Source organism: Sorex fumeus, unplaced genomic scaffold (genome assembly GCF_029834395.1).
Source record: "Sorex fumeus unplaced genomic scaffold, SorFum_2.1 ptg000063l, whole genome shotgun sequence".
Taxonomy (NCBI): Eukaryota; Metazoa; Chordata; class Mammalia; order Eulipotyphla; family Soricidae; genus Sorex; species Sorex fumeus.
In genome coordinates this window covers 81,508,592-81,534,473 of record NW_026606120.1, presented here as the reverse complement: position 1 = coordinate 81,534,473, position 25,882 = coordinate 81,508,592, and the positions used below count along the sequence as shown (strand labels likewise).

General features: G+C 43.6%; 1 protein-coding gene across 7 annotated transcripts in view; it reads left to right on the top strand.

Annotated features, from left to right (window-relative positions):
* BPTF (bromodomain PHD finger transcription factor) overlaps window positions 1–25,882 on the top strand; it is a 144,674-nt gene that overhangs the window by 57,966 nt on the left and 60,826 nt on the right. For 4 of the 7 annotated variants that reach the window (XM_056128068.1, XM_056128070.1, XM_056128064.1 and 1 more), the window contains 4 exons: window positions 9,779–9,967; window positions 15,813–16,000; window positions 17,407–17,762; window positions 18,295–18,426. In XM_056128068.1, the coding sequence (XP_055984043.1) occupies window positions 9,779–9,967; window positions 15,813–16,000; window positions 17,407–17,762; window positions 18,295–18,426 (865 nt within the window). The remainder of the gene's footprint in view (window positions 1–9,778; window positions 9,968–15,812; window positions 16,001–17,406; window positions 17,763–18,294; window positions 18,427–25,882) is intronic. The other 3 variants (XM_056128069.1, XM_056128067.1, XM_056128065.1) reach the window with 2 other exon arrangements.

Genomic DNA, 25,882 nt, shown 5'->3' with positions numbered 1-25,882 from the left:
ACTGTCACAAAATTTTTTGAGCAAGCTATATTTTGATGTGTAAGATAACCAGTATATTTTAAGCTTTAAAATTATGATTGAAGTGAGTTACATAACACTAAGAATATTATTTTGTCTTTTGCCTTTTTCTCTCTCTTTTTTCTTTTTATTTATTTTGTTGTTTTGCTTTTTAGACTATACATGGTGGTGTTCAGGGCTTACTCCTGACTCTGTGCTCAAGAATCACTCCTGGTGGGGCTGGGGCACCATATGGGGTGCCAGAGATTGAACTGGGTCGGCTGCATGCAAAGGCCAGCGCCTTGCCCATTGTACTGACTCTCTGATCCCTCTTTGCCCTTATAAAAATGAAAGATAATTTTTGTTATAGGAGGCATATATATGTTTCAGCAAGTTAGAAGATTTAGATAGGAGAATACAGAAACAAAATACTGGTAATTCCACCAAGAATCGAGTTAAATTTAGTAGTTGGGTAGAAATCTGAATGATTTGTTTCTGTGCCTTTTCTAAATAGCATGGGTTTTCGGACTTTCCACACTGTCATTGCTACATTCTATACCAGGATGTTTTGGGAAGTGGGCAGGATAAATAGACTTGATTCTATATGTGTTTAGCCATTGAGTCTTTCAAGACCCCAGTGTTCCTGATTTGTAACATGAAGGATTTTGAGCAGGAGTTTTAGTGGGACCGCTTTGACTTGAGTTTATATCAACAGTAAGCTGCTGCTGCTGTGGCAGGACATTAAGACTGTGTGTACCATTGTAAGGGAACTGGGTCAGAGTGATAGTATAGCTGGTAGGGCGTTTGCCTTGCATGTGGCCAACTTGGGTTCAGTTCTTCACATCCCTTATTGTTCCCCGAGTACCTCCAGGGGTAATTCCTGAGTGCAGAGTCAGGAGTAACTCCTGAGCATCACCAGGTGTTACTAAAAAAAAAAAAATCACATTGTCACATTGGGCATTGGGTATGGAGAGATAGCACAGAGGGAAGGGTGTTTGCCTGTTTGCCTTGTATGCGGCCAACCCAGGTTCAATTCCCGGCATTCCATATGGTCCTCTGAGCACCGCCAGGAGTAATTCGTGAGTGCAGAGCCAGGAGTAACCCCTGCGCATCGCCGGGTGTGACCCAAAAAGGAAAAAAAAAAAGATCACATGGAAACAGCGCCGAATCCACTGGATATTACTCTAATAATGGACTCTAGTCACGAAGGTGAAAGAAAGTTGGGAAACCATAGTACCTGGTGAAATAGTTAAAGGAATTATTTTCTAGCTTAGAAATGAGTAGACCTGACCTCGGGAAGAATCTAAAGTAGTACTAATAGAATTGTCTCAAATACTTGGAAAGGGTGGAGAAGTTGGGATGACAGGAATTAGACATGTATCATGAAGTTGAGGGCATTGCCACGGTAAGCAGGAGCAAAGAGTAGTACTGTTAGCATTTTAAACTAGTCTAGTTCGCCAGTCCCTTCAGTTTAGAGGATGTGGTCAATATATACCAGATGCGGAGAGTCCTTTATTGGACATGAGAAACTAGAGATCAAGAATTCAGTTCTATAGTTCTCCAGTTAGCACCCTAAGATCGCATCCAGGATGTGAGGGAGATCTGGCTGAGACATCTGTCACCCTGTTGATTCCCATCCAGTTAAAATACTGTATTATTCTTGGACCAGGACCAGATTAGAGTCAGGAGGCCACTTGCCTTGCAGCCAACCTGGGTTTGATCTCCAGCACCTCCTTAGTCCCAACTGGAGTGATCCCTGAGTGCAGAGTCAGGAGAAAAACCTGAGCACTGCGAATGTGTAACCAAAAAGTCAGAACTCAAAATAATATACTGCATTATTCTGACTTTCATGTATTTGTGGTAAAAAGTTTAAAAGTAGATTATTAATCAAAAATTAATGTGAAAAATATTCTAGTATTGTTTGAATCATGGTTACACTTTCAGTATATACTTAGAATATTGTCTTTTAAAAAATTTCTTTATGTATTTTTTGGTTTTTGACTCATACCCAACAAATTTCAGGGATTACTCCTGACTCTGTGCACAGGAATCATTCCTGGCAGTGGATGCTGGGGCTTGAACCTGGCAGAGATGCTGGACTATCGCTCTAGCTCCTGTTCTTTGTCTTTTAGATTGTTTGTTATTTAATGTAAACCAGGGTCAAACCAGTTAGAACTGGTTAGTGGTTTAGATTGTGTGTTTTAGCACTGAGTGTGTGTGTGTGTGTGTGTATGTGTATATATATATATTATATATATATACACATATATCGTATATATGTATATATATACATCGAGCAAATCGATGAAAAAAAAATATATATATTCTTCATCGATTTGCTCGATCAGGCCCAGTAACATTGTGAGACTTGTTATTGTGTTTGGCATATCGAATATGTCACAGGTAGCTTTGCTGTGCGGGCAAGATACTCCCGGTAGCTTGCCGGGCTCTCCGAGAGGGGCGGAGGAATTGAACTCGGGTCCGCCGTGTTGGCTGCGTGCAAGGCAAACGCCCTACCCGCTGCGCTATGTATGTATATGTGTATATATATGTATATGTATATGTATATTTTTCCCCCTTAATGGAGCAAATCGATGAACAACAGGAGGACAGTGCTACAGTGCTACTGGAGCGGGAGTGATAGTACAGAGGGAGGGTGCTTGCCTTGGATGTAGCCAGCCCAGGTTTGATCTCCAGCACCCTGCTGGCTGTATTATAATTCTGTGCCTAAAAATCAGCAAAAGATACTGTCATATTAGAAAGTGTTTGATACGGAAAGAACTTTTTGATATAGTATCTTCAGAGTAAACCACCTGCGCGCTGACGTTAGATAAACAGCCCAAAACTTGGTGCACATCCCCCCTCTCCGAGGCTCCCCTTGTGTCCACATTGGTGCTTGGGACTGTAAGATGGGCTTTCTGATGTCTTTAAAAACTGATATTTTATGTTTCTATCTGGTGGTACTTGGGCCCCCAAGGTCTCTCCTAGGTAAGGCATGTGTTCTTTCACTTGAGTCACATCCCTGGATGCCCCCATGTCTGATTTTGCTTTGTTTGGGAGCCATATCCAGAGTTGTTGAGAGCTTACTCCAGCATACGCTCAGGTAGCGTGCCTGGTGGGACTTAAGAGGGCACCATGTGGGTGCCAGAAATCACACTTGTGTCATGTAGAGGCAAGTGCCCTACTCAATGTTTGTCTGTTTATTTTAAACTTCAGTGTATCAGTCATCAAGATGTTGATTGTTGATTGTAGCTTTGGAGTGTGTGTGTGTGTGTGTGTGTGTGTGTGTGTGTGTGTGTGTGTGTCGGGGGGTGAGTCACCCATTTTCTTCTGAAGTACATAATGGATTTGGCCATGTTCAGTGCTCATATCCCTTTTCTGGTTTGGGTTCATTATGAATACTGCCGCTATGAATCTTCTTTCGTAGAGTTTTGTGCACATGTACGTATATTTTTATTTTTATTTTATTTTTTTTAATTTTGACAGTATTTATTTATTTAAATTTATTTATTTATTTATTGAATCACCATGGGAAAGGTTACAAAGCTTTCAGGTTTAGGTCTCAGTCATGCAAATATCAAGCACATTTCCCTTTACCAAAACTTATTTTTTACCATGAAGAACCCCAATAAAACCCCACCCCCCACCCCTCCCAGTCCCTGTGGGGCAGATGAATTCTAGTTAACACTCTATCTGCTTTGATTAGATTCATTGTTTCAATAAAAGATTCACCACTATTATTTAGAGTTTACCACCCCCCCCCCCCCCCAAATCGGACATGCTGAAAAAGCATTGTGAAGTGATTTGCTTTCTACAGCTGGGTTCAAGAATTATATGTTGGTTTTGGATTTCTGCTATTTTACTTATTGACCCTGGAAGTATTTATACTGAAAGTCAGATAGTTAAGAAATTGGTTTCTGTGCTCTGGAGTCGTGGCCGTGCTGGAGAGCCGCTAGTGGGGGGCAACTGGTGGTCTCGGTAGGGCGTGAAGGGCGGACCGAAACGCCCCCCTTCCCATGAGGTTTTAGTCGCCCCCAGTCCCCCGGCTCATACCTGCTGTCCACAAGGCTCCCATGCGGCCGCCATCTTTCTTTCCAGAGAGGAGAAGGCGAGTGGGACAACACCCTTTCCCCTGTACGTATATTTTTAAAGGTGAAAACTCAGGTGTAGCATCTTGGGGCCCTTCGGGGTGCACGTCTTCAGTAGATCCGACTGGATAGTGGGGCGGGGTAGCACAGCAGGTGAGGTATTTCCTTGTACTTGCTGACTAGTTTTCCAGAGGTTTTTGGGAAGTCCCACACTGTTGCCACCATTTGGCATTATCTGTGCTTTTGTGCATTGTTTCCCTGGTGACTGAGGGTAAGAAGCACCTTTTCATCGTGGGTGGTATGTGAATGTGTCTATAATGTGTGTTTGGATAGGTCAGTTCGATTTCCATGGAGTGGACGGTCTTCTTTTTTTTGTTTGTCTGTTTCATGGAGGAGGGAAATCCATTTCCCCTCCATCTTGAAGCACTACATTGATTTTTCAAACGATAACATAATACATTTTATTGGAATAAATAGTATTTGGGCGGGATGCATTTAATTCTTGGGTGGTTGCGTGGTTGCATCCAGGTTTTATTAATGTCTCTTAGGGCCGTTTGCATCTGCTTTTGTGATTGACCGTCTTGCGGCTTGTTTTTTTCTGGTCAAGTCTGTGTCAGCCTTGGGTCTAATGATTAGACGGGCCTAATAAAATAAGCTGGCACAGGTTTTCACTTTACCGCTGTAATAGTTTCTGTGGATTGATATTTTTTAAATGTTTGCTGAAGACATCTTGCCCTGGAGTTTTTAATGTGGTAAAGTTGCTCTAGATTTCATTTCTTTGGTAGGTAATGAGCAGGTTGTCCTTTGTTTAAGTCTTGGTGAGTTACATATTTCTAGAAAGATTCCTGTCATCCAGACATTTTAAATTCTGCTGGCATAATAATGTCCTGTCTTTCAGGAAACGGTAGTGTTCTCTTAATTTTGATTTTGGGTGATGCCTGGTTCTACTCTGGGGACTGCTTCTACTTGTAGGTAGGCTCTGGGATGGTCCGTAGCAGGGGACTGATCAAACCTGATGCTGCTGTGTGCGGCACAGAGAGAGCTTTCTCCAGCGCTCACTGTCTCCTTTCACACGGGACTCGGAACTGTGTTTGCAGAGGGGGTGCCCTTTCTTAGTTTCTTTCCCTTCTTCTCTCCCCCCTCCCCCCACACACACGTCCCTGATTTTTAGCTTAATTTTAATTATACATGTTTGGGTTCAGGCAGATGATGTTCCAGCACCAGTCCTTTCACCGGGGCCCTCTGCCCTCAACTGTGTCCCCACACTCCCCTCCCTGCACTCCCTGATGTTGCGGCGGCCAGGCTTCATGCACAGACTTCTGGCTGACCCTGGCACGTAGAGAGCTGGTGGGTGCCAGATGTCACTGGGACTGTCCATTGTGGTGCTCGCCCACGTTCTGGTGGAGGTGCTCCCCAGTGCTTAGCCTTCCAAGTTGTGCTCATGGGGGTCGCACCCTCAGTTCTGTTCATACACATCTAGCTGCTGTGAGGCTGGAGGTTGTGGACAGCAAAGATGCCAGCTGCCAGCCTGAGTGGGCCCAGAACTGTATTTGGTGCGTGACCCTGGCCTTCTGCTTACAAGGTAGCCATTCCCCGCTGCTGCACGTGGCTCCAAAGATTGATTGTTCTCTTACCCCACTCCCTGATTCTGAAATGGGTGCTATGTGGCTTAATAAAAATATTTGTATATGTGTGTGTATGTATATCTGTATACATATATGCATATGTATAAAAATAAACTTTTGTATACGTGTGTATATATACACAGATACATATATGCACTTGTCCCACTGTACCACTGTCCTCCCGTTGTTCATTGATGTGCTCAATCGGGCACCTACACATGTATATAAAATAAACATGTATACTTATATACAGATAAGTATATAAATAAAATATTTGTTTATGTGTATATATGTATACACATACATATATATGTCTCACAGTACTGCTGTCTACAGTCCTCCGCTCTACCAGCTGAGCTATCGAAGGGCGCACACATATATATATGTATATAAAATAAACGTAAATAACATCTATGTTTCTTCTTCCCCTTTGCGGAGGTGGTTTTGGTGGCAGTGATTGTGGATTGCACTCATGTTTGCACGCACACACGCGCGCGCGTGCACACACACACACACACTGGCTGTGGCACTCGCACACTGAGCTTCAGGCTCTGCGTGCTCACACCTCAGTTGTACTCACACACTTGCCCTCAGGGGTTGCTCTTATGGCCCTGGGGACCTCGCACACTTGCTCCGCAGGGCTTGCACCTCCTTAGGGTACTTACACACTTCTTGGTTGGGGTGACCCTTAGGGTGGCACATCTCAGTACCCCTGGGCCAGGGACGACAGCCACTGCTTCCGCACCAGGAGAAGAACCAGCTGAGCTATCTCAGAGCCCCGGGGAAACTTCAGTGTACGTTTTTTGTTCTTGGTGTCCCCCTCTGTGCACTAGGACAGTTGCACCCGTCAAAACCTGGCTCCATTGGCTTTGTCACTGAAGTATTTTCTAGTTGCCTGGAAGAACAGCGCTGGGCCTCAGAGTGCCTGTCCTGGCCAGCAGGTGATCAGTTCAGCTCGCCCTGTCCCACCTACGCTTGAGCACAGATGATGGCAGCTCTGCTCTGTCATCTCTGGCCCTACGCTGCACCCCTCACCCCTCGCTGGCACCTCAGCTGAGATGATGCCAGGAGGGATAGCCCCAGGCAAGCCCGTGTGCAGATGTTGGAGCAGCAGACCAGATCCTTGCAACCTGGGGCGGCTGAGAGGAGCAGGAGGAAGTTAAGTAATAAGCAAATAGGCTCTGCGTTCTTTCTGGATGTAGGACTTTCTTTTTCTTTTTTTTCTTTTGGTGCGAGAGCACACCTGGTTTTGCTTGGGGGCTGTTTCTGGCTCTGTTCAGGGGACCTTGGGGATTTGATCCCAAATATGTAGCATGCGAGGCCCTTCATTCCCTTACCTCCCACGTTGTCTCTCTAACCCTTCCGCTTGGTTTTTAAACCCGTTGCTTCATTAGGCTCCTCATTCCTACTACTGGCATGTTGGAAGATTGTTTTCCTAGTTCTCTTTTCACTCCTGATTCCTAGTTTGAGCCAGTAGAGCCAGAGAGCAGTCATCACATGACTCATGTTCTCTGAACTCTGTCAGGCCCGGACGAGTGGCAGAGAGGCTCCCCTGCCTCTGAAATTCCATCCACAGGGTCTTGAGTGTGCTAGGTGTGTGCCTGGCAGCTCTGCACACGTGCAGGTACTATAGCTGTAGGAGCATAAATAGCACAAATGTTTGCACTCCGTGTGTGTGTGTGCGCGCACACGGGAGGGCAAAACCCAAGGAGTGTCCCCCCTTCTCTCCCCCGCGCCCCCCTGCCCCCCCACGCCCCCCCAGCTTCTCTGGACCTGCACAGCTTTTCACTGCAAGGCCTCAGCGTGGAGCCCTCTGGCCCACCCAGCTGGGTCAGAGCAGTATCGCCAGGAGTGGCTACCGGTAACAGCCTCCATCTCTATCAGAGTAACTTCCTTGCTTTCAGAGTAAGGAATTGGTGTCAGCAGCTTTAGGGGTGATTCATGAGTTACTGGACTTTGGTACTGAGGCAGGCTCTTGTGATGTTGAGTGTTCTGGGTCTTCAGATACTCACCTTATTTCAGTCTCTGGTAGTTGTTACTGTTCATTTTGCTTATCTTGATTAGTGGGAGACCTTCTGTGTGTAATTTTGAAATCTTTTTTCATCATGACCAAGTAGTCTGAAATGACTTTGTGTGTGTGTGTGTGGGGGGGGTCATGCACCCCTGGAGCTTACTCCTGGTTCTGCACTCAGAGGTCATCTATATGGGGTGTCAGGGATTGATCCCAGGTTGACTGCATGCAAGGCAAGTGCCCTAACCCCTGTGCTGTCTCTCTAGCCCATTCCTGGTTTTTGGTGTTTCTTTTCTTTTCTTTTTTTTTTTTTTTAGGCTTGGCTTATACTTTTCCTACACAACCTGGAATTCATCAATCCTTCTAGAAGCGCCAGTTCTCACTATTAGTGGGAACCTTAAAAGAAAGAAATCTTCGTTCATACCGAAGTTTCAGAATCAGATGGCTCCCTAGTTTTCTTTGTTTTTACACTTGTGCCTCGTAACACTGAAAGCCTTAGTTCCTAACAAACCTAACCTAATTACATAATTGCTTTATCCTGATACAGAACTTTCTTATTCCTGTAATATTATTAAGGAAGAGGGTCACCGTGATAGTACAGTGGGTAGGGTGCTTGCCTTGCACACAGCCAGTCTGGGTTTGATCTCTGGTGTTCTACCTAAGCACTGCCAATAGTGAACCTTGAGTGCAGAGCCAGAAGTAAACTCTGAGCACAGCTAGGTGTGGGGACCCCCCTCCCCCCCGCCAATTTAATGTCCTGGTTTGCATTAATAAGAAATGAGCTTATAAATCATCATAATTCCATAATGCCACCACTTGTTGCTGACAATAAGACCCCTGAATGGCATTTAAGCATTTTTTGCAGGACCATGGAGATAGTTTACGGGGCAGAAGTCATGCCTGGCTGAGTGCAGTCTTCGGCATCTGTCCCTCTCACCCCGTTCGTTCCCTTTCTTTCTGACTGCTTAGGTAGCTGCTTATTTCACTCTCAAGGTACTAGAATCAGACACACACACACACACACACACACACACACACACACACACACACACACGAGCTCCTTAATCATTAGTGATTGCCTTTTGCTAAACTGTCAACCACTTTTTAATTATGCAGTTGATACATAAAGAGAATCTAATTACTAGTGACAAAATAAAAGCGAAGAGGAAGTTCTTAATTTCTGGATTACCCTGAAAGGACCCAGGCTTACAGCTGAAAACAGAAACTAAGACAAAATACACCCTGGGTTGAAAGCACCATTCCTCCTATTTGGGAGGCCCTGGGTTTGATCCCTGAGAGCAACAAGCGTGGCGCCCAGCTGCCATCTCTGGCCACTTCTGCCAGAGTGTCGAGATTTATTATTTTTTAATTTTTGTACTTTCGAAAGCTTTGCCATTGATGGCATCTCTAAATTGTTCATAAAATTGATACTTAACAGGGCTGGGGAGAAGGCTGCGTTCCTGGCAGGTGGGAGCCCTAGCGCCCTGAAGTGGCGGGAGCAGCTGCCAAGCAGCGGTTTCAGAGCATCACTACTGAGTGCGGTGCAAGCATTTAAAAGCTTCCATTTTTCATTCATTGTTGTTTAGTTAACTCGGAGGGCAAAAACAAAAAAAAAACCCTTAGTGATAAGTGGTCCTATTTAATTTCAATTCTAATACTGCTGGAATACTTTTGGAAAAATTAGAATATGTTTCAGATTTTGAAGTAGCATTTCCACAGAATCACTTCTTCAATACACCGTCTACCATGAGTTTTGTGAGGCAGTGATACCACGTTATTCTGCTTTATCTTGGGAGTATCCAGAGCACGCCTTATACTCTAGAATAAGTTAGTGAGAATCTAAGTTAATAGATTGGGAGACTTGAAGAATAATTTGAATGTTGCTTGCTTACATTTTTTTTTCTACATTGCAATATTCATACCACGTGAATTTTTTTTTAATCCATCTTTGTAATGCAGTCTTACAACAAATGTTTTTTTGTTTTGTTTTGTTTTTTGGTGACAGTTAACTTTTGATGTGATGTCCAGTTTAAACATCAGCTATTCTATTTTTCTAGAAGAACCTAACAAGACATGTGACAGCAGTAACACTAGTGCTACCACTGCCTCCATCCAGCCTAATCTGGAAAACAGTAGCAGCAGCAGTGAACTCAATCCCTCCCAGAGTGACTCTGCTAAGGCAGCTGACGATCCTGACCATGGAGAAAGAGAACCCCATACACCTGTCTCTAGTCCAGAAGAGATAGGTAAGAACACATCTCATGCATTAAGTCAGCTTTTTAATTTTTCAGATTTTTAAAAAATAAACGTGATGGGGGTGGGAAATTTAGATTTTCTTTTTTTTTTTTAAGGAACACAAATAGCACCCATTGTCTTTTGTTTTTGGGGAGTTTTTTTTTTTTTTGAAAAAAGAAAAACATAGTTATACAGGAAGAAATACATATTTTCATACCCCCTCCTCAACCTTAACCACCATTTATGGCTTGGTGTTTGACATTTTGTATCTTTCTCCATGCAGTTACATGAATGTTTGCATGATTATGGAACTTTTTAAAAAAATCATAACCGAGATCATTCTGCATGTATTGTTCTGCATCTTGCATCTTGCTTTGTTCACACAGTAATACTTATTGGGAATCTTTTTATGTTACAAATTGAATTCATTCTTCCTTTTTTTTTTTCTCCAAACTGCTGCATGGTACTCCATATTTTGAGTGAACCATAATTCACTTGTTCTTTTTCTATGCATGGACATTTAGGCTGTTAACAGTTTTTTGATTATTGCAAATAGTAGTGCCTTTTAACACCTTCAGCATACATCTTTGTGCACCCATGGAAGTATTTTTGGCAGTATAGGAACAAATGGTAGGTACATTCCTAAAATAGTGATGGTGTATTCATTATAAATCAAAAGGAATTTCTTCCAGTTATTCATATACATGTTTCTTCATATTCATCTAAATTCAGCATCATCAATCTACTACATTTTTGTCAATGCTGAAAAGTATTGAAAATTTTATATATCACTGCTTACTAATGTGATTGCGTTTCTTTCCGTATGTTGATTAAACTTTCTGTGAATTGCTTTTTTATATCCCTTGCTCATATTTTTCCTATTGACTTTGAGATTTATCCTTAATGAGTTTTAGGAGTGCTTTACTTATTATGACTCAATCTCTGATTTTACATGTATTCCTATATATATGTGTGTATGTGTGTGTGCGTGTATATATATGTATATATACACACACACATATATTTGGTAATTGCTTGCTTTTAATGCTTTCTGTTATCTTGTACAGAACCTTTTTCATTTTTATGTAGTTAAATTTATTAATCTTTTTTTTTATGGCTTCTCTGGATTTTGAGTCGAAAGAGGAGAGTACCCATCCTGAGATTATACATATTAGTTATTTTGCATAAGATTCTATGATTTTATTTTTAGTTCTTTTGGGGTATAATTTTTATATGGTATGAGATGAAGCTTTGTTTTAATTGGGACTTTTTTGTCAGTAATCAAAACTGCCAAAACTAGCATAAGTGAAATGGAAACACAGTTAGCTCATGTCATTGGAAAGCTGCCATCAGTATAACCGAACCCCAGGTATCAAAATTCCTCCTGTCTTCCCCTCTCTTGCTTACCTTTTGGGTCTGTCCATGTTTGTGTTAACCTCTTTCTCTCCTGATATAAACAGGCTTTTGCCCCGTGGCAGGGAAGTTTGTATTCATATTTTTTCAAGGCTTGCACCAGGGCCCTACTCCAGTTCCAAATCAAAAGTCCTCAAGGGAGGAATTTGATTGGCCCATCTCACTACATAGCTTGTAAAAATTTCTTTTCTTAATGCACACCTGGGAATCATACTTGTATCTAGAACCAAATCTAGAACGTCTTTGTGCAGTGTTATATTTTATTAAGTCTGGATGTGGGCTTTTTTTGTCTTGTTTTGTTTCATGTTTTGGGTCACAGCTGGCGATGCTCAGGAATTACTCTTGGCTCTGCACTCCGGAATCCTCCCGATGGTGCTCGGGGGACCCTGTGGGATGCCAGGGATGGAACCCGGGTCAGTCATTTATAAAGCAAATGCCCTCCCCACTTTGCTATCGCTCTGGCCCCGGATGTGTTTCCTTGCTTTCACAATCCGTGAGCCAAATTCAGGTTGTTCTCGCTATTCCAGTTGTAAGGGTGTTCTTTGGTGGTTGGTTTTCTGGGGTGACGAAAAGAGGTTGTGTAATGGCAGTGCCCTTCTGAAGACGTGCTGCATCAGCAGCCCTCTTCTGTCAGTTGACAGGGATGGTTGCCATCAGTCACGTCAGCTGGAGTAATCAGGTGGCCAAGTTTGGTAGATTCAGGTGTTTCCCTTGCCGCTAGAACCCCTCTGGACAGTGCCTCAATGCTCAGCTATTCTTCATGAGCAGAAACCTGGCTCAAACTCCCCATGGTGAAGCCCCTCTTGCTTGCCCGTTGGTCAGTTATACAGACCAGTGACTGTGAGCCTCAGGGGAGTAAAGGGTGGCCGAGCTCTGCTTCCAGGCCTCTTTCAGCGTCAGATGCAGAGCAGAGCGCGGCAGTGGGAATAGCCCTGCTCTTGGCCTCCAGGCTGCATGGCAGATTTGTGTAATAGGTGTAATGTGGCATGTGGATGGGCTGGTTACCTCGAGACCTCCCTCCTCAGCCTTCTCCCCTTTCCCGTGTTACCCCTGAGATGAAATTTCTCATGCAGCACTAAAATTAGCAAGTGTATTTAATCTAGAACCCATAGTTTGAATCATGGGCTCTAAACAGAGAGGGGCTTTTTGAAAAGCAGTGTGCATTCCCTGCCTGCTTTCAGGAACTCCAGTCTTGACCACATGATAATCTGAAAGGCCTCTGTGGAGATCGGGTTGGTACCCCCAGCGCGGGCCCCATTCAGTCCCCAACATTGGCTGCCCTCTCTAGTACCACCAGCAACACTGGGGAAGGCTGAACAAACAAAACAAAACATTCTGTCTGGGGCTGGAGAGCTAGTACAGCAGATAAGGCGTTTGCCTTGCGTGCAGCTGACCTGGATTCAATCCCCGGTACCCTGTAGAGTTCTCTGAGCCCAGTCAGAGGCGATCCCTGAGTGCAGAGCCAGGAGTAAGCCCTAAGCACTACCCAGTGTGGCCTCCAAACCAAACCAAAACAAAAAGGGCTTTTGCCAGACTTATAGATGGTATAAGAAAGAGTCACCATATTTGAATTAATATGCATTAAAAAGAAGTTTCATATCTACGTATCTCCAGGTTAGATCATTTTTTCAGACCCAAGAGAACATTGTTGACAATTGGACTCATTACTTTGCTGTGTGTCACATACAAACTTTCCAGCCAAGTTGTCAAGATGGTCAGTTACCTCCCCACCCCAGCCCCAATTTTAATTTTTTTAACTTGGCGCCATATCTGAGGATCAGAATCTTAAAATACTGTGAATTATTGACTGTGAGTGACAGAATTCCACTAAACCTGCTTGAAACGAAAATGTTACTGACTCTTAAAATGAATCACCAGAGAAGGTAGTTAACTGGCTCAGGTGCATTCTGGGCCCCGGGGCGCCAAATTATTCTCTGGGCGGGCCGGCTCTTCCTGGCGCTTGCCCCTCCAAGATGGGTCTGTGGTCTCCTGTTGGACAGCCTCATTTCATCCATGTTGGGGTACAGTAAATGCCCTTTCTGCTCACTAATACACAAATCTGAAACCTTTCTTTGAATTTTGAGAAATTTGGGTCGAGGGCCCATATATAATTTTGGGACGATCAGTGGTAGGAGCTGCTTACCCCATAGGGAAGATAACTTGATCAGCAGCCCTGGATGAAGCGTGAGATGCATGTAGGTGACGGGAAGAGTACCCATCCGAAAGAGTGAAAAGGTGGTGAACAGATAAAACTAGCAAGTGTATTGCGTCTCGAGCTGTAGTACAGTGGGGAGGGTGCTCACCCTGCATGTGGACAACCAGGGTACATCCCAGCATCCCATTTGGTGCCCCCAGCCCTGGCAGGAGTGATCCCTGAGCAGAGTCAGTAGTAAGCCCTGAGCACCACTGGGTGTGGCCCAATTCCCCCCCTCCCTTCCTCTGCCACCACCAATGTTTACTTAATTGTTCTCTTTGAAATAGTTAAAAATGGGTAGTCGCTGTTTACAGGCTAGTAATTTTCATTGCTCAAAATTTTGTCTTTATGTTTATAATGTAGTATTTTTTTGGTGTGTGTGTGTGTGTGTGTGTGTGTGTGTTTCATTTGATTATACCACTATTATTTTGCTTTGTCAGAGTTTTAAACAAAAATTAAAAATGATATGAATAATGGTATCTTGGGTCCAGAAAGATAGGAATGCAGAGCCAAAGTGATAATACAGTGGATAGGGGGTTTGCCTTACACGCAGCTGACCCAGGTTTGATGCCCAGCACCCCATATGGTCCTGAGACGCACCTAGAGTGATCCCTGAGTATAGAGCCAGGAAAAGCCCTGAGCATCACCAGGTCTGATGTGGGCGTGCCCCCCCACCCCACCCCCCAACAGTCAGGAAAGACAGACTAGAGCACATGCATTTGTGTGTGGAACACCAGATTTAATCCTTGGCATTGCATCATCCTGGGATCTCCCCTTAATTTTTTTTTTTGTTTTTTTCCTTTTTGGTCTTTCTGAGTCATACCCAGTGATGCTCAAGGGTTATTCCTGGCTCTGCACTCAGGAATTAACTCCTGGCAATGCTTGAGAGACCATACAGGATGGTGGAGATCAAACAAGGTCAGCCACGTGCAAGGCAAAAGTCTATCCACTGTACTATCACTCAGGCCGCCGCCTCATCATGATTTTTGTAGTTAAAAAATGTATGAGGAGCCAGAGAGGGGATGAGTACAGCAGGTAAGGTGCAGGCCTTGCATGTGGCCAGCCTGGATTCGATTTCCAGTACTTGCTATGATCCTTTGAACCTTACAAGGAGTGATCCTTGAACGCAGAGCCAGGACGCAGAGCAGAGCTTTTTTTTTTTTTTTTCTTTAAATTTTTATTAGTGAAACACCATGAGGTACAGTTGTAGACTTACAAATTTTTGGGCTTGGATGAGCAGAGCTTTTAGGTGTGACCCTAAAGACAAAATACAAAATATCAGTATTTGTATTTCAGACAAAATACAGATTTTATCTGTACACAAAATTACTTAAATTTCATAGAAAATCCACTTGGTATTTATATTTATAACCTTTAAACTATTAGATATTTGAAGACTTTTAGTGCAAATCTTTCGAAAATTAGTTACAACTTTTTTTTTTTTTAACAGGAACTCATATTGCATATAGAAGGAAACATTTGACTGGGTGGGGTGTGGAATTGGGCCATACTCAGTGATGCTCAGTGGTTACTGCTGGCCTGCACTCAGGATCACTCCTGGTGGTGCTCAGAGGCCATATGGGATGCTGGGGATTGAACCCAGGCTGGCTGTGTGCAAGGCAAATGCCCTACCCGCATACCCAACTATGCCCAGGCTTTATACCTGACTCTGTGCTCAGGGGGACCAAAAGAGGTGACACGGATAGAACCCTGCTAGGGGGCCTGCAAGTACCCTACCTGCTGTTCTGTCTCTCTGGCCCCAGTATGTATTTTGAGTTAATATGGCTTTTTTCCCAGTTTGTTTTGTTTTTGTTTTTTGTGTCTCACCTGGCGATGCTCAGGGGTAACTCCTGGCTGTGCACTCAGAAATCTCTCCTCCTGATTCTCAGAGGACATATGGGATGCTGGGAATTGAAACCTGGGTCAGCTTCATGCAAGGCCAGTGCCCTTCCCGCTGTACTATTGTTCCATCCCCCAGTTTGTTCGTAGAGACACTACTTGTTTTTTGTTAGCTGGAATTATAAACTGGCATGTTTAAGTTGACTGTAAACTACTAAATGATTCAGGAAAATTCTGACATAACTTTCAAATAAAACCTTTTTTAAGACTTAGTACTTTTGATTTTGGCTATTCAGGGACTATTCGGTTTACTTTCTGTATCTCAGATTTGCACCAAAGATAAATTTTGGATAAAGTAATAAGTTGATGTAACTGTTAGCAATTACCTTTGGCGTTTCGCTTGATAACAGGTGATTACAAATTAGAGAAGTCTAATGGGGAAATCAGTGAGTCTCCTGGATCTGGAAGAGGAGCAGCTGGTTCGACTCGCATCATCACCAGATTACGGAACCCAGACAGCAAACTGAGTCAGATGAAGAGCCAGCAGGTGGCGGCTGCAGCCCATGAAGCTAATAAATTATTTAAGGAAGGCAAAGAGGTCCGTTCTTTCTGTTCCAAAGGAATCTATCTAGCACTTGGGATTGTCAGTATACCAATAGCAGAAAAAGAGCGACAGAAAGTTTGTCGAGTTTCTTTTGTTTTGTCTCTTCTAGTAGTGTCATGTGAAAGTTGTTAGGTTTATGTTATGGTAAGTATAATGAAAATGCTCACGTTTCAGACTGTTCAGAGAAATCCTGTGAGTGAATGGGTGGTGTACTTTTCAAGTACATGGCTAGTTTTATCGCATGTAGTTCTTAGGAGATGGTGTTTCTTTTTCGCATAGGGTATCGGATAGGCTACTGATGGGCTTTATTAAAGAGTTGTAGATGATTTGATATTCAGTGTTAGCTATAATTACCTCAGGTGAACTTCTAGTTCATGAGCAGATGACCCCACTCTGCAGTTGCTGTGTACAAGGCATAGGAGACTAGGACCATTCCCCTGTTGTGTAATGAGAAGAATTGAATCTGGGATTTAATATTTCTGTGTCCATCCATGCCCTCCCCCACCCCCTCCCAGTCCCCCAACCTAGTTATGGTGATGGGCCAGAAGTTGTAAGTGTATCTCTCAGGTTTGAGGGCTACTTGCAAGGTAGGTGTGTCAGAATATCCAGCATGTTTTTTTTTTTTCACATTAAATCAGTCTCCACCCATGGGATTTAAATTTGGGGTTGGGGGCCACTTTCGATGGTGCTGCTGGAGTGGGGGTTCAGGGGGGGCTGGCTGCTTGCACGGCCAGGCCCTTAAGCTTTGATCCCTGTACTATCTCTCCCAACCCTAGTGAGACAGTTCTAATAGCCAGTACGTACAGTAAAACAATTCTTGAAGTTACATTTTTCATCGTATGTGGGAAGCATTCTGGTATTTTTTTTCTTCTAGCCTATGGTGTAATTTAATTTTTTAAAAGACTGAACGATTCCTCTTTTGATTTCATAGTCTTCTAAAGGCTTAGTATCTACTGTTTGAAATTACTGTTCTAACATAAATCATGGGCTCTTACACTAGAGTTGTAATGGTGAAAGAAACAGGAAAAAAAGGTAAATGCCTTGTCTTTAGGAATACATGTTTTGGGGAATGAGCCATAAAATGTTTTTTTTTTATCCCTAACATATTTTAGGTTTGAAATAATGATAGGTAAATGATTTGCAAATAATACAGTATCTATATTGAGATACATGAAAGCACTTATTTAATGTTTGACGTATAATAGATAATAGCCTTCTTTTCTTTTTACATTTATTGTTTGTTTTGTAAAGGATGAAGTCTGGTTCTTAGCTTTTAAGCTTCAGAAGTTCAGTCATAGGATATATCTTATTAGGAATGATAAATTGACTGTTGAAAGGCGATTGATTTCAAGGTTACATCTTTGACTTAAATGCTGGACTCTTTTCCTTCTATTGGTCAGGTACTGGTAGTTAACTCTCAAGGAGAAATTTCACGATTGAGCACCAAAAAGGAAGTGGTCATGAAAGGAAATATCAATAACTATTTTAAGTTGGGCCAAGAAGGGAAGTACCGTGTCTACCACAATCAGTATTCCACCAACTCGTTTGCTTTGAATAAGCACCAACACCGAGAAGATCACGATAAGAGAAGGCATCTTGCGCATAAATTCTGCCTGACACCAGCAGGAGAGTTCAAGTGGAATGGCTCCGTGCATGGCTCCAAAGTTCTTACCATATCTACCTTGAGGCTGACCATCACCCAGCTGGAAAGCAATATTCCTTCCTCCTTTCTTCATCCCAATTGGGCTTCTCACAGGTAAAGCAAAATGAAGGTTCATTTCTTTCTGTGAAGATCCTAAGTATATACAAACTACCATGGTTGTTACTTACTTTTCACCCACTAATGCCAGTGGATTGAATGAAGTCAATTTAGCAAAACACTTGAGATTTGCTGGATGGAGATTGGGAGTGTGGCTCTCCTTCCAAGTTACTGAACCAACACTGGCTTTGGAAAGATTTCTGGGAGGGAGAGAATGTCTGGAATCAACTGAGGCCATATAGTGTTCCAGAACTTTGTCAGAGAGCTAGCAGCCTTCCAGTTTTCAAAATATTTGTTACATCTGGGTCAGGGTTGTAACTTCGTGGTACGGCCCTGGCCTTGCATGTGTAAGGCCCTGGGTCTGAGTCCTAGCACTGCAGAAATAATACTGTGAGGTAGGAGCTAAGGCAGCAGTGGATTGCATCTGCTTATGCTAGACATTCCTTGTAAGTTGGAGCCTCTTAAATTGCTACTCTTGTACATTTAAGATCAGTGAAGTAAAAAATACTTTTTTTCTTCTGAAATACAGGGCAAACTGGATTAAGGCAGTTCAGATGTGTAGCAAGCCCCGAGAATTTGCATTGGCTTTAGCTATTTTGGAATGTGCCGTTAAGCCAGTTGTGATGCTACCAATATGGCGGGAATCTTTAGGGCACACCAGGTAAGTGAATTCTGAATCTTGCGAGTGGTATCACTCTCCCTTCCAGATTACCGGCCTGTTAATAATGCAACTGTTTTAAAGGCTATATGAGACGTCTGACTCATAGCCTCATTTTTCTCTTTTGTAATATGTAAATATGAATGAACAGGAATTCTTTTTTTTTTTCTTTTTGGGTCACACCCGGTGATGCTCAGGGGTTACTCCTGGTTCATGCACTCAGGAATTGCTCCTGGCGGTGCTCAGGGGACCATATGGGGTGCTGGGAATCAAACCTGTGTCGGTCATGTTGACTGCGTGCAAGGCAAACGCCCTACCCGCTGTGCTATCGCCCCAGCCCCTGAACAGGAATTCTTATGGTGTAATATTCTAATGAAAATCAAGAGATCAAATATATGAAAATTAAACATTTTTCAAAGTCACATTTTTATTGAATAGGAATAGGACTCATTTTTAAAAAACATGTATTCTGGAATATTTCAGGTACAACATCTGATCTGTTTAGAGTTTATTGTCTCACCAGATACTGAGGAGCTTTTGCTTCAGCAGATAATTACAAAGTTAATAAATTAGGATCAAAGAACCAGTTGTGCATGCTTTGCATGCTGGAGCTCGGGGTCAGTCCTTGCCCACCACTTTTTGCACCTTGCTGGGAGTGGCCCCTAAATGGTGCTGCCTTGTGTGACCCCAAAACCAAAAAAAATTTGTGACTTGAATCTATCTTTCAGCCGCCATGTTTTTATTGTGTAACTTTAGTATTTAAATAATTACAGGAGGGGCCAGAGTGTTTATACATTGGGTAGGGCACTCGCCAAGCCAACCTGGGTTTGTCTCTGGTACTCTGTGTGGTCCCTGAGCCTGCTAGGAGTAATCCCTGAGCACAGAGCCAGGAGTAAGTCCTTGGCAATACCGGGTGTAGCCCCTAAACAAAACCAAGTTATGATAGGAGCTGGACAGATACACAGCAGGCAAGGTGCTTGCAGCCGAGCTGTTCAATCCCTGGCATCTCATAAGGTCCCTGAACCCGCCAGGTGTTATCCTTGAGCATAGTGCAAAGAGCAATCCCTGAGTACCACTGGGTGTTCTCTTTCCCCCCCACCCCGCCCCCACTTTCCCCCAAAAGTTATTATAAAACCAGTTTAAGCTTATGGTACAATACCAAAACCGTAGTTCATTGTGAAAAGTATGTATGACAGGGCTCATTCCAAAGGTATAATCTAGTAATTACTATTTTTACTCTGCTTGGGATTGAAGCCAGGACCCCATATATACAGGGCACGTGTGTTACCACTGAATCACATCCCTGACACTAATATAGTAATTTTTTAAATAGAAAGTCATTTTGTTTTACATTGACTTCTTTTTTTTTTTTTTTTTGCTTTTGGGGGTCACACCCAACAGTGCTCAGGGGTAATTCCTGGCTCTGAACTCAGGAATTACTCCTGGTGTTGCTGTGTGGGCCGTGGGGGGAACTATATGGAATACCAGGGTCGACGACGAGCAAGGCAAATGCCCTCCCCACTGCACTATGGCTTCAGTCCCTTGTTTTACATTCTGTATCTGTTTTGTTTTATAACATAGAGGTTATTTGGTGGTGGAGACCCTTTGTTTGATGTCAGGGATCTAATCCAGAATCTCATCCGTGCTAAACATGTGCTCTGACTTCGCGCTGATTCCTTGAACTTTGGTGCTTTTCTGTTTAGTGGTTTAGGGCCCGCACCTGTGAATGCTCAGCGGCTGCTCCCTCCCCTCGGTGTTCACAGGGCCATGTGGTGCTAGGGATAGGATCTGGGTCCAGCCCTTTGATTGTTTTTTTTTCCTGGTCCTAAGTTCTTTGAGGACAAAACAGTCTCATTTAGGAGTTGCTCTTAGTTCTGTTATTTTTCCCGCATAATCTTTTTTTTTTTTCCCTTTCTGGCCACACCCTGCTCCAAAGGACCCAGTTCTGTTTTCAGTGCAGCCACAGGGTGCTGGGGACCAAGCATGCATCCCTCCCATGCAAAGCCCATGCTCTTGTTCTTTGACCCTTCCTCCTGGCCACCAGCACATAAGTCTCAGGTCATTCTCTCTCTCTCACCTTCTCTTCTACACTGGATGGACTTGTGGCCACCATACATGATCACAAAGGGAATCGCCTTTGTTCATCCTAAAATTCTTCCTGACCTCATTCTCCATGTTTTCTTTCCTACTGTCTTCCCTGGAAGCTTTCCTCACCTCTTTCTCTGGGTTGTTTGTTTTGGGGCCACACCTGGCAATACTAAGGGGTTACTCCTGGCTTTGTAGCACTGTAGCACTGTCCTCCCATTGTTCATCGATATGCTTGAGCGGGCACCATTAACATCTCCATTGTGAGACTTGTTTTTATTGTTTTTGGTGTATCAAATATGCTACTGGGAGCTTGCTTGGCTCTGCCATGTGAGTGGGATACTCTCGGTAGCTTCCCGGGCTCTCTGAGAGGGGCAGAGGAATCAAACCCGGGTTGGCCTCGTGCAAGGCAAATGCCCTGCTCGCTATGCTTTGGCTCCAGCCCTGTGCTCTGTAATTAATTACTTATGGTGGTGCTTGGGGGACTGTATTGGAGTGTGGGAGATCAGTTCCAGGTTGGCTTGCAGAGCAAGCGCCCTCCCCACTGAACTGTCACTAGAGAATCCCCACTGGATTCTTCCTTTTCCCATTTGGTGTCTCTCCATGTACCCAAGGTGTGCCTTTTGTACCTTAAAAATTCCATATGTAAATGTGTTACTAAACACAAAAAACCAATTCCATACATATGTGACCATGCATATTATAAAGGCTACATAAACTGTAGTCGGCTATAATAAAATGAACCACCAGTGAATTCACCAGTTTACAAATAAGAATACTATCATTATTATATCTATTTTCCATTCACAATACTGTGACTCTCCTGAGAAATACTTCTGAAATTTTATTTTTTTTTGTTAAGCCCATCTTCCTTTTTACTGTGTAATTTTTATTCTGTATCTCAGTAAAAAGTAGATATTTTCTCTCCCTTGAGTTTTATAGTAATATCTTCAAATACTGAGTTCACAGACTAAATGTATTTTTATTATTTTATCATAAAATAATAAAAATGGACTAGTTTACACAGTATATTCAAGAATTTTCACAGTTGAGTAAAAAAGAAACTAAATCATTGACTTTAAAAAAAAAAACACAAGGGTCCAAAGAGATGGTCTAGTGGGTAAAGCACATGCCTTGAACACAGCTGACCCGAGTTCAGTCCCCAGTACCCCAGAGTTGAGCACCACCGGGAGTGATCCCTGAGTGCAGAGCCAGGAGGAAGCTCTAAGCAAAATTGGGTGTGGTGCCACTCCAAATTAAAAAAAGTAAAAATCAAAAATAATCATAATTAATAGAAGAGGAAATACAAATAGCCACAGACCATGTAAAGATTCTTAGCCACCCAGATAAGGTGGGGGAAATGCACCTTCAAATACTGTCCCAGAGAGGTTACTGAAAGCAACACTTTGTGCATACTTTGGCTTCAGTCTCTGGCATCACATGGCTTCCCGTGGCATGCCAGCAGGTGTGGTCAGCAGTAAAAAAAGCAGCGAACTGTTATTTACATCAGATTGTTAGAAGTTTGAATAGTATTGGCAGTCTGTCACATTATGGGAAGAAAATTTTAGTCAGTTGCTCATGGGAGATAGTACAGAGATAGTGCAGGGTGCATACGCTGAAGTTTGTGGATGCAGCCGAGGGTAGACGGGAAATCGGTACTCTTCCATGCTACCATTAGAAAAGAAAAATAATAGAAAATTAGCTAGATATGTTTCTCTAGAAGTCATTTCAAAGGAATTTTAAGAAATAAATGAAACTTTTTATGAAGTAGAAAACAACAAACGTACCTTAGGTGAAATGAGTAGAATCCTGAACCAGAGAGGTAGTACCCAGGCAGCCAAACTGGGTTCCATCAAGGGAACTGCATGTGCTTCCAAGAGTGCCAACAAGAGTGGTCATTGAGCTGAGAGCCAGAGTAACACCTGAGCACGGCCGCGTGTGGTACAAAAAGGAAAAAAAAAACTAATCAAATTCTTAATTGAAACTGGAGAGACAGTGCAGCAGGTAGGGCGCTCGTCCCTGATATCCCATATGGTTCTTCCTCTCCTCCCCTCCCCCCACCCCCCACATCACCATGAAGAGCAGTTCGTGACGCAAAGCCAGGTTCCTGAGCATCGCCACAGTTGTCTCCATAGCAAAATAAACAAAAATTCAGCGTCTCTAACTGGTCATCAGGAAAGAGAACAAAAGCAGAAAGGACCAAACACTGTCACCATACTTCTGATTCTTCGTTGCTGGCACATGCGCTGCCCAGATCATGTTCAGGCTTCCCATGTCTGCAAAGAGCAGGGCCTGCCAGCCGGACTTGGGACTGGGGAAGGGCCGCCTGGCGGAACTGGCGCCCTGATTCCTGTGTTGAACAGGAGGGTGGAGGCCACTCTTCCCTCAGGCAGGAAAAGGTTGGTTGGTTGGTTGGGTTATGCTGTGTGGGGGTTGGGGTCCTGGGGTCTGTTTATTTTAAGGAGTAGCTCTCTACACATGAGTGAGGCAGTGGGCAAGACCAGATGATTTTGTACATAAATTTTTGGAAGCAGTTAATTTTACCTGAACTCCCCTAAGATAAAGATGGAAGTGTTACAGAGTTTTTGTTACCATAAAACTGTTTGAAATGTTGATAAGTAGAAATAAATATGAAGAAAGTTTAGAGGTGGGTCCAAAGTGATAGTGCAGTGGGGAGGGCGTTTGCCTTGCATGCAGCTGACCTGGGTTTGATCCCCTCCAACATTGCTAGGAGTATTGCTGAGTGCAGAGCCAGGAGCAAACCCTGAGCATCATTGGGTATGAACCAAGCAGGGAAAAAAAAAAAAGAAAGCCTATAGTCCTGTCACTTTTTACTAATATTTAATTGATTAATAATAGCAAATAGGTGTGTATTCAAAAAATCTTAAAATATTAACAAGTATACTGAGGAGTAAATTAAGAGAATGATAAACCACAGCTAAGTTATCTTCACTTAATCATGCAAGATTTGTCAGTTAGGAGGTTCTTAATACCAGAAAACTTGGAGGTATTCATTCATACCACGAAAGTATTAATGACACGTAAGTTCAGAGGCTGAGCGATAGCACAACAGGTAGTGCGTTTGCCTTGCATACAGCTCAGCTGGGTTCGATTCCCAGCATTCCATATGGTCCCCTGAGCACCGCCAAGAGTAATTTCTGAATGCAAAGCCAGGAGTAACCCTTGTGCATTGCCGGGTGTGACCCAAAAAGGAAGAACAAAAAACACAGAAGTTCATTATTTTAGATTTAAGACAAAAACGGTTCTGTAAGAGTTGTGAGGAGTTATTCTTAGGGTGTTTTAAAGCAACTCTTCAAGCTTTTTGGTGAAACTCTTGAAATATTCCTCTTTAAGTGAGATGCAGAATGGAACTCCGTGAACACCAGCCTAGAGTGTACGTGGACCTCTTAGCCTGTGCGATGCAGGGCCAGATAGAGTGTGCAGTGGGTTGAGCACATACCTTGCATGCACTGACGTGAGTTCAATCCAGACATCTTATATGGTCCCCAGAGTACCGCCTGAGTAATTCGTAAACGTAGAACTAGGAGCAGCCCCTGAGCATTGCGGACGTGACCCCCCAAAAATATATAAAAATACTTAAGAAGGGAGGGAGTGATAGCACAGCAGGTAGGGCATTTGCCTTGCATGCGGCCAACCCGGGTTCGATTCCCAGCATCACATATAGTCCCCTGAGCACTGCCAGGAGTAATTCCTGAGTGCAGAGCCAGGAGTAACCCCTGTGCATCACTGGGTGTGACCCAAAAAGCAAAAAAACAAACAAGAAAAATTAAAAAAAAATACTGAAGAGAAGAGGAACATGTTTATGCATATATATATAAGTAGATAAAGGAATGATTATGCAACTTACCTAATTTTATACTTGTACAATACAAAATGTTTATTGAAAGACTATCAAAAAGTAATATGAAAATTGCCCAAGACAGCGGCCATTCTGAACAGTAAGTTTTGTGTAGACAGACAATAGCCATGTAGAGGCTATGAGTTGGCGGAGTGATAATACAGTGAGTAGAGTGCATACCTTACACGTGGCCAACCTGGGTTTCATCCCCAGCATCCCCAAAAGTTCCTTGTCCACCACCAGGAGTAATTCCTGAGTGCAGAGCCAGAAGTAACCCCTGAGCATTGCCGGGTGTAGCACCAAAAACGCAAAAGAAGAACATAATGAGATTTCCAAGTAAAATGACAACTTGAATAACCACCTGTCGTTTCAATCCATGCTGAATTGCACCAAAACGATAGCAAAGGTATTTTCATATAAGTAGCACAAAGCCCCATGAGCAAGGGGACCCCAGGAAACACAGACCCAGAGCACGCTTGTCCCCCCATCCCCCACCCCCCATTGTAAGCAGTGCTGGTGGGAACCTGTTCCAACCTCAGGTCCCAGGGCTGGAGTCTCATGGGGAGTTGTCGCTGGTTATCTGCAGATGCCCCAGAGGCACCTAAGCAGCTGCGTGCATTCCTTCTCCACACTCCTTGTGCCTTTGTTTGCACGTGGGCCTGCCTAATACCCCAATTGTGGTGACCCTACTGTCTTTGCAGCCTTGCTCGTGACCTTTCCCTCAGATTTCACCAGAAGAGGTTCTTGTAAACAAGTTAGTTTTGCCTTGGGAAATTTCTTCATTAGTGACAGTATTGCTCTTTTGCTCCTCCTTGCTGGGTTTCCAAAGACAAACTCTGCCATTTGGAATCCACACAGGGGATAAAGCTCTAACGAAGACAGGGTTGGTCCAGAGTGCAAGGAGAGGGGCTGGGTTCACCGGCCAGGTCCGTGTACATGCAGACCTTGACCCTGTTGCCAGCCCCGGCTCTATGGCCCTCCCCTACACCTCCACCCAGCCAGGCGTCCTTGTGGAAGCTTCAGAATATTTCTAGGATGGTTCTGGTGGCTCCTGGGTCCTCAGGACCCACAGCATTGAGCCTCTGACCTGGTTGGCCATATATAGCTGGAGTGGGTACCCGAGCACCTGGGGCAGGGCCCCCGTATCTACCTCCCAGGGAAGATAAGGACTGCTGGGCTGGGATATGTGTTGCTGATAAAGTCCAGTTTCTTACAAAACCATTATAGTTTTGCATTAAAAAAATCCAATGGGGCTAGCGCTAGAAGACTTAGTTGCCGTGCGCGCAGCTGACCTGGGTTCTGTCCCCAGCACCTCGTATAGTCCCCTGAGCATAAAGACAGACCCTGAGCACTCCAGGGGTGGGGGTAGGGAGAGACAAACTAGGATGAAAGAAGATACCAGCAATGACAGAACAGTAACCTCAAGGACCTAGGAATAATTTAGCAAGAGATGTGAAGAAATCATTGAAGCTTCACTAAAGGACCAGCCCAGAAGTAGGGCACTCGCCTTGCATG